Here is a 9,134-nt window from a genome sequence, read left to right as displayed (position 1 = left end):
AATGAGCATATGTCTGTCTAGCTATAGATTTGAGCTGTAGTAAAGAAATAGTTCATTTAAAAATGAAAATTTGCTAACATTTACTCTCCCTCAGAACACCCAAGATGTAGATGAGTTTGTTTCTTCCTCAGATATGGAGAAATTGACCATTACATCACTTGCTCACCAATGGTTCCTCTGCAATGAATGGGTGCCGTCAGAATGAGAGTCCAAAGAGCTGATAAAAACATCACAATAATCCACAAGTAATCCACACCACTTCAGTCCATCAAGTATTGCCTCGTGAAGCGAAAAGATGTGTGTTTGTAAGGATCAAATCCATCAAGACATTTTTAACTTCAAGACGTTGCTTCCGGCTAAAATACTAGTCCATAAACCATAATAATGCTTCCTCCAGTGAAAAAGTCCATCTCCTGTTGTCCTCTCACATCAAAATCCACACACGTATTTGTTTAGAACTGCTTTGGACTGTTTTCACTTGTAAACGATGTGTGAATATTTCTCTCTCGATTCAGATGAGATGACTTTTGCACTGGAGAAAGCAATATTATGGATATAAGGCTTGTATTTCAGCCAGAAGCAACAGTTTGAAGTTAAAAATGCCTTGATGGATATGTTTCTTGCAAACATGCAGCTTTTTGATTCATAAGATGTTAATTGCTGGACTGGAGTTGTGTGGATTATTTGTGGATTATTCTGATTATTCTCATTCTGACGGCACCCATTCACTGCAGAGGGTCCATTGGTAAGCAAGTGAGGTAATGCTAAATTTCTCCAAATTTGTTCCCATGAAGAAACAAACTCATCTACATCTTAGATGACCTGAGCATGATTACATTGTTAGATTTTTTTTTTTTTTTTTTTACTAAACTATTCATTTTAACATGGTACAATTTACGATGGCAAAACATCAGTAACATCTGCCCTGTAACAGCAGCAGAATCCAGAAAAGTATGTGTGAATGCTTTTATTCTGCTGCTGCCGCAGATACAGTACTGACGACACCCCCCACTTCTCTCCATTAATCTATCTGTTCTCATTCTTTGTCCTACATGAACAAGCTGCAAAGAAAGCCACGAGACAAAAGAAGAAAGAGAAAACTGCTGTCTGCTCACACCTAAACATCAGTCTGAACACAATGCTGTCTAACACAATACTTGCAATTGTAATGAAATTCAGGGTGAGATTTTTCACATGCATGGTATTCAATCCTCTGTCTCCCTCCTACTGTCTATCTCCTCTTTTAAACTGAGCTCACACATGCATAGACATGACATGTGAACATTTTTCTTAAGAAAGTGCGCTGAACTCCATAAAATCTTGAAGTGTCATTAGATATTCACAAATATTGATCCTCGGCTGCGTCCTTGAGATAGATCTCTGTCTTTTGCTGTATAGAAAATTAAATAGACCACTCAACGGGTAATACGTCGCTGTATTTCTATAGCAGGTGAAGTTTTTGCTCGATAACCTCCTTCTGCAGTCGAATGCATGCAGCAAACTGCAAATATTCTACAAACTGTGCCAGGCGCTCCGGAGGTTCAACAAATCTGTTCCGTACAAAAATAATGGGTGGTAACATTGCTGGCTACTCTGAAAAAAAGGCACTTCATTGAAAAATCTGAGTATGGCCTTTCCTCCAAAAGCGACTTGGGGGAAATGTGTGTGAGAGTGTGTCAAACATATAATTTTGCCATGCTTCTTTTTTGATACGTATTCTTTTTGGGCGTGGAGGGGGGGAGTTTGTGTAAGTGAGTTTACTCTTTTCTTTGTTTGTTTCCAATTCAATTAGAATCTATACGATTTCTCCAAGACTTCGAGGTAATCCGGCTTGGTTTGGAGTTTTGACCTTAACTCGAGGTATTCACTTTGGGTTTGCTCAGGGAATCCTTTCCCCGCAGTGAAAAGTAATGTTTCTTTTAATCTGGCGTCTTGCTGTAAATCGGGGTATTGCATTCCAGGGGGATGTGCGTGTGCAACGTGCATGTCCTTTAATTTGGGAACGGTGCCGTACAGGCAGTCTACAAAACCCACCGTAGGGGTCGGTCTCTGGCTGTCAATCACGGTAGGGCGAAGCACTCCATTATCGTGAAAGCCTGGCATGTCACCTGACTGATTGATGGTGACAATGGTGTTGAGCTGGGAACTGGACACAGCCATCGTCCATTCCTTCTCTTTCTCCAGAAGAGTTCGATAATTACTGTTATTTTCCTTGGTTTCTGCAAACTGCTCGCCCTCGATCTCTCCTTCTCGTGGTTTGTAAATTGGATTGTTACACATTTGAGTAACGGGATGGGGGATGTAGTCGTAGACGTGACCGGGTGGCTTCTCAGGCGAGGCGGTCGGCCTCTCTTCAAAGATCTTGCACTGCATTTGAATGCCTGTAAGGTCCACCTCCTGACGCTTCCTGAAGGGAAGTTTCTTTCGCCTCCGCAGGACGAATGCGAAGAGACTGGCGGCCACAAACACGGAGGAGATGAAGAGAATCAGTAGGCTGAGGATCAGCACGGAGAGTGGAACAGCTCCCGTCGCTGGCGCTTGTCCTAACTCAGAGCCGCTGGTGGCTGTCATGTCATTGGGCAGGACTGGAGAAGAAGCTGTGAATTTCAACTCGGGGCAGATGACCTCAGCCTCCAGGGTGCGCAGATCCTTGCCAAGAGCGAAGTCCGGGGTCTTGCAGGTCACTTCCCCCACAACAATGACGGAGCTGAGCTTCTCGATCCACTGCTTGAGTGGGATGATGTCGCAAGAGCAGTCCCAAGGATTCTGGTGAAGATCGATTTGAACGATGGAGTGGAGATGCTCCAGGACTCCACTCACGGGAAGGTACAGAAAGTAGTTGTTGCGCAGGTTGAGCCTAGCCAGGGAGGTGCCAGCAAAAGCATCCATGGGCAGGGTGCGCAGCAGGTTGTCATTGAGAAAAACCAACTGCAGGTTTGGCATGAGGCTGAAGGCGGCCGGTTGGATCTCTCGAATGACGTTGTACTCGAAGTACAGGTAACTAAGCGCCTGCAGACCACGAAACATGCCTGGAGTGAGCCTTTCAATGTCGTTGCCATTCAAGTATAAACTTTTCAAATTAGGTAGGTTCATAAAGGCGCCTTCTTGAACATATGATATCCGATTGTTACCCAAGTGCAATAAATCCAAGCTAGAGAAGTTCCAAAAATCCGACCTGTAAATTTTCTGAATCAAATTCCCACTAAGATAGAGTTTCTTGGCGTTGAGTGGTCGTGGCAGTAGCTCAGAAATGTTGTGGAAGCCTTTCTCTTTACAATTGACAGTGAGGCCCAAGTCATTGATGTGTAAATTGCACATGCACCCTGTCGGACAAATGATTGGTATAGGGGGTCTGGTCTGGTAGGCAGCGACTGGAGGCTGATTCAGCCCTGGGTAAATGCTACGAGGAGTGGGTGGTGTTTTTGTGGGTCTGGGCCGTTTAGTCGGCTTTACGTGTCTCTCTCTGTACTCTACTGAGGAGGCTGTGTTATGAAAAGATGACAACATAGACGAAGGCTTGGTGGGCCAGACATTTTCGTTATTAAACGGTAATCTGGGAATGCCATGTTTGGCCTCCAGCTCTGCTTCAGAGAGTAAAGGACAAAGTTCGCTTCTCTTGATCTCACGAAGGTCCTTACCGTGTAAATGAAAAGGGTATTCACACGTTATGTCACCCACCAGTGCCGTGTAGGGGATGCGCTCCAGCCAGGTTTTGAGCTGCACAATGTCACACACACAGTTCCATGGATTTTCCTCTAGCTGGATCTCCATCAAGCTGCGACCGATGTATTCCAACGTCCCTTTATAGGGTAGAATTCTTAAGCGGTTGCCACGTAAGTCAAGGTGCGTGAGAGATACGGACCTGAATAATAAATTGGGTAGCATGGGTATCAAATTGTCGTTCAAAATAAGTACTCTGAGTTTGTGCAGGTTCCGAAACGCCCCGCTCTCTATTCTCTTGATGACGTTGTAATCCGCCTGAAGATACTCGAGGCTCTCCAGCCCCATAAAAGTGTCATTCCTGAACACCTCCAGTTTGTTTTCATGCAGAAACAGCTTCTTCAAGATGCTCAGTCCATTGAACGCACCCACATGTATGTCCTGTAGCGCATTATTCCCCAGATTGAGTGACACGGCATTGTTGAGGTGCAAAAAGCTGTTAAAATACAGCTTGCGCATGGAGTTCTTCGCCAGATTGAGTTTAAAGGGTCTCGTCCACGTCTGAGAGATCTGGCTGACATTTGTAAATCCTTTGCTGTCGCAGTGGACGTGGAAAATACCCTCCTTGACTTCACAGTAGCAAGGGTCAAAGCAAGGCTCATCTATTTCTTCCGACTCGTCCAACAGAGGGATCGGCGTAGTCCATCCTAAAGCTATTGTGCTTAGCAGGGTAAACCACAGCATCCTTCCGCCGAGTCTTGATGAAGTTAAGGCTGAGAGCCACTTCACAGCACTGCAACAAAACACAGAAAAAAGAGCGTCAGATGAGAAGGCTCAGACAGCGAGTGACAGTTGCAATGCTTTGAGCGTTTCGCACAATAAACTACACAACAAACACCTCCTCCTTCCACATCATGACATGTTTATGATAGAGATCATGCATTATCATGGGTTTGACATCTTTCACTCGATGATAGCTTGCACTACACCCAAAAACACATTCAAGGGCATAATCACCACTAATGTTTTTAACCACCGAAAGAAGCAAAGCACATCTAAACTGTTTAATGCATATCACCATTAGAAACCGTCTATTTTGTATCTCACTACATCTGTCACACACATACAAACACAGTGCAGGACAAGAAACGTGTGGAAAAATATGACTTTTGTCAATTCTTAATAATCATCCCTTTCCATGATCATGCAAATCTCAAAAACATTAGATCAATAAAACATGAATTAAAAAAAATAAATGCATACTTAAATCGAATCAACAGCTGCATCCACTTAACATTTAAAAAAAACAATGACAGGTGCATCCCAAGACTGTCGCCAAAACGCCAATTAGACCTTTAATGCGTATTTGCTTTCCACAGTCTGAATGCACTTAATTAGCGCAGATGTTATCAGCAGATCAGTGTAGAAACTCAGAGCCAAATGCTGCTGAGTGTGCCACACTCTGCGGATCTCTTGGATTTTGAAAGGTAAAAAAAGGACCAAAAGCACTCGAAAGATCCTTGTTTTCCATCCAGAAGAGACTGCAATTTTCCATGAAGAGCGCACTTTGTATTTTCCTCCCACCCTTCTCTGGTGTCCTGGCTTTAGCAATCAATTCCTATGTCCTTCCATTCCCAAGCGATAAAGTAGCGGATACCTACTCGGTTTTAGTGGTGTCCAACTTGACATCTCCAGGGTTTGGAGACGGGTGGTCCCAGGTTGCCTCCGATGGTTGGCTACAAAGAAAAAAAGAGCATGCATTGGAATGAAACGCTTTAAAAAATCTCCGTATTTTACGCACAAATAATAATAAAAAAATATCAATGTTAAACTTAATATTAAACTTGCATTTTAGATATTTTTACTAAAAATACGTTTGCTAAAACACCTTTAAAACTGGGAGATTGGTAGAGCAGTCTGCGCAGTTACATCATTTGATTAAATACAGAGATTATTCTGTGGATCACCCAGGTCATTCTCCCATCTCCAAAAAGTCTGTGAACATCTGAAACGCTCAAAATTCACCTTTTTTCACCGGAGCATCCGAAATAAGACGAGTTTAAAGATTTCCTGTGCTTCCCCTGTCTCTCGCCCTCTCTTTCGATCTCTCTCTCTCTCTCTAAGACCAAGAAGAGAGAAGATGAAGACGTGATTTGAATTAAATCTCTTTTTTTCTATAAAGGTTTGTTTATGATGCCGGTTCGTTCAGTTCTGGAGCTCAGTTCCGCTTCGTGCGGTTCTGTTCGGTTGTCCAACTGCTGCGCTGCTCGCGTCTCTCATCGTGCCGGAGAAAAGCTTCGGATCGTCACGGAAATGAGCTTTAAGAAAAGCGAGCAGGGAGGGAGAGGGCAGAGATTGGAGAGACGGCGTTGGCGGAGAGGGTTGGGATGGAGGAGGCACGAGCTGTTGAGCGCGCTGAGTGCCGCACCGGGAGCGCGCGCGCATCTGTGTTCTCTCTCTCTCTCTCTCTCTCTCTCTCTCTCTCTCTCTTCATCAGCTATGTAACGTTATGTTATAGGGCGATCTCATCTCCGATTTGTGTTCAGAGATAAATGTCACAGGTTATTTAACTCTGAGCTTCATCGGTGAACTCTTCTGAGGCTTTGAATGTCCCATTCAGTTCCGTTGTGCACAGTTTTTCATCTTTCTTTCCTTTGAAAATGTCACTTCGTTCGTTGAAATGCGAGTCCGGGGTTCCTTGGCTTAACACGGCAAAATTACAAACGAAACTATCCGATTAATCTGTTTATTTTTCTCTGTATATATTTAGTTTGGTTGTATCTGCAGTGAAGACAGCTGAGGATAATTCTTCTGTGTGAAGCTCCGCGCGTTTCCCGCGCCTTGTCTTCCCGCGCTCTGCCTGCAGCGGGCAATCTAGCTCTGCACGTGGGCAGTGGCCATGACAGGATACCTTTATTCTGCACATTTACATGGAAATGAGGGAGAGGTTATGGGTAACACTCTGTAATATGATTTATTAATGACATAAAAAACATTATTACTTTAAATAATGCTAAATAGATCGTTAATATAGATCCAAATAGATATGGAATTTAACTTTGATTTATAGTGAAGACCGGGGCTAGCTTTTGCACTTTTACTGTGAATATTCCAAAGGGTAAGTTTATTCTAAAATTCAGGTTCTATAGGTGCATACTGTAAATCGTAGTCTTAGCTACTGTAATTTTATTCTAAAATTCAGGTTCTATAGGTGCATACTGTAAATCGTAGTCTTAGCTACTAAAAAACAACAAAAAAAAAAAACATATGGAGTATTTCCACCATTATTTTCCTGAAGACAAAGAAACAAAGAAACAAAACAGAGCTGATTAAACACACTTTGTCATTTTGCTGTAAAAAAAAAAAATTCTAAAATTCAGGTTCTATAGGTGCATACTGTAAATCGTAGTCTTAGCTACTAAAAAACAACAACAAAAAAAACATATGGAGTATTTCCACCATTATTTTCCTGAAGACAAAGAAACAAAGAAACAAAACAGAGTTGATTAAACACACTTTGTCATTTTGCTGTAAAAAAAATAAAAAATAATAAAATTAAATAAAAAAAAATGTAAAAACGTAGACTATACAACATAAAAAGAGATAACTTGCCCAATAAAATGTGACGACTTGCCCCAACTGATATTAATGGAAAATAGACTTGTTTTGACAACACAGTTTGACTTTTAAAAACGTTTTGACTCAAAACCTTATAGCTAGAATTTGTGACAACTTCCCTTTGATAACTAGCCTTTGTCTTATATGTTTCAGTTTGAATGTACTTTAACTATTGATCTGTTCATATTTAACAGAGATAATTTTTCAGTTATTTAATTAAAGTTATTATGAAGTGTTTAGAGCGTAGGCTATGTTTAAATAAATTTACACAAGATTTCATAATGAGATTTGAGTTTGTCATTTTCATGAGTCATGCTTAATTGGATTGCTCAAGGACGATAAATATTGTGTTGAGGGTGATGATGATGATGGTGATGATGATGATGATGATGATTGTAGCTATAACTATCATGACTGTAATTTTGGTTATTACAGATCAGATAAAATCTGTGATGCTAATCAAAATGTTTTTTTTGTTTTTTTGTTTTTTTTTATGATGCAAGGCTGGAAACTCTTTGACATTTTTTTTTTCCTCTAGTGTTCTCATCCACGTCCGTCCTTCTCAATAGATAACTTCCCCAAAAGGGTGTCACCAAATCCTTTAAACAGACAAAAGATACAAAATAACACCTTTATAACTTATATAAGTGAATTGAATTTATAGTATGGAATTTGACTTGGCTGAGATAAAGTTCAATCCAGCACACAACCGTTGCATTTTACTGAAATTAATGGACTCCAGGTTTCTGTCTCTTCTCATTAATATACAGGTAGACCTACGTATGTGTTCCTGATTAATCAGGATTATTACTTTGAAATCAGCTTGTGTTATCTGTTCCATTATATTCCAAAAATATTGATTAGAATGTAGTAATATGAGATAGATTGTAAAAAGCATCCAATTTGTATATTAAAACATTGCAGGTAACTCACTTAATAACAGCAGCACAGCTACCAGTGAACATTTTTATATTGTATAGATCGGAATTATTATTATTGTGCCACAGCACACTCTCATTAAAGATGAGCAAACTAGTGAGTGAAGATTTAAGACTAAGCCTATGGCAACTAAAAGGATCCCGAAACCACAGGGTCAGTGGGAAACATTTTTACACTGTGCTCACCTTTCACAATGCACTGACGCATGCAACATAAAGCCCCACCTAGAGGCCTCTTCTGATTGGCTGGTTAGTATCAGTCATGCCGGCACAAGGTGGATTAACGTCTGCAAGAGAAAGAAGAGGAGAGAGAGAATGAAGGGGTGAGTGAAGAGGAGGTTTAAGAGCCGCATCTGGGTTGGTGTGCAGCAGTGTGTAAAACTGCCAGTCAATCATCTTGTCTTGTGTGAAAGCCATCTTTCATTTCTGCCTCTGCCAGTCACTCCTAAATCCTTTTATTCCTTTTTTGTTCTGCTGTTTTTCTCTTTTATAAATCCCACTGTACTAAAGCCAGTTCATAACATGTGTTGTTATTTTCCTCCTCCTTAATTTGCATTCTTTTTCTATCAGTATGCAATTCTCTAATCACAATTGCCATTTCTAATCGCCTCTGATGTTATTTCTTGTTTTTAATTAATGCTGAAACATGCATATTGTTCTCACTGGATTATTACAATTAATAGCAAAATGAATGTTTGGAAATGTAAACTGATATTTCCTACAGCAAAAGATAGAAATAACTGGCTTAAAACCATTTATTTAGCTGGTGAAAATACTAGTGTTCTAATAATTTTGGCCACCACTGTATATATTTATTTATTTATTGCCAAAAATCAAGGTATTTAAATACAATAATGGCATCCACATCATTCGCAATGCATCATAGGAGCGGAAGTAATGTGTTTTTACATTTAAATG

General features: G+C 40.8%; 1 protein-coding gene across 1 annotated transcript; it reads right to left on the bottom strand.

The window, feature by feature from the left end:
- Window positions 1–1,775: 1,775 nt before the first annotated feature.
- On the bottom strand, window positions 1,776–5,830 carry LOC107671577 (SLIT and NTRK-like protein 3). Its single transcript, XM_016464491.1, has 3 exons — window positions 5,686–5,830; window positions 5,322–5,396; window positions 1,776–4,453 (listed from the first exon to the last, which is right to left on the bottom strand). Exon 3 carries the CDS (start codon window positions 4,402–4,404, stop codon window positions 1,789–1,791), a length of 2,616 nt encoding a protein of 871 aa, XP_016319977.1. The 5' UTR covers window positions 4,405–4,453; window positions 5,322–5,396; window positions 5,686–5,830; the 3' UTR covers window positions 1,776–1,788.
- Window positions 5,831–9,134: the final 3,304 nt, after the last annotated feature.

This window comes from Sinocyclocheilus anshuiensis, unplaced genomic scaffold, assembly GCF_001515605.1.
Source record: "Sinocyclocheilus anshuiensis isolate Anshui unplaced genomic scaffold, SAMN03320099.WGS_v1.1 scaffold3783, whole genome shotgun sequence".
Classification (NCBI taxonomy): Eukaryota; Metazoa; Chordata; class Actinopteri; order Cypriniformes; family Cyprinidae; genus Sinocyclocheilus; species Sinocyclocheilus anshuiensis.
The sequence above is the reverse complement of the archived record's forward strand: the minus strand, read 5'-3'. Positions and strand labels throughout refer to the sequence as shown.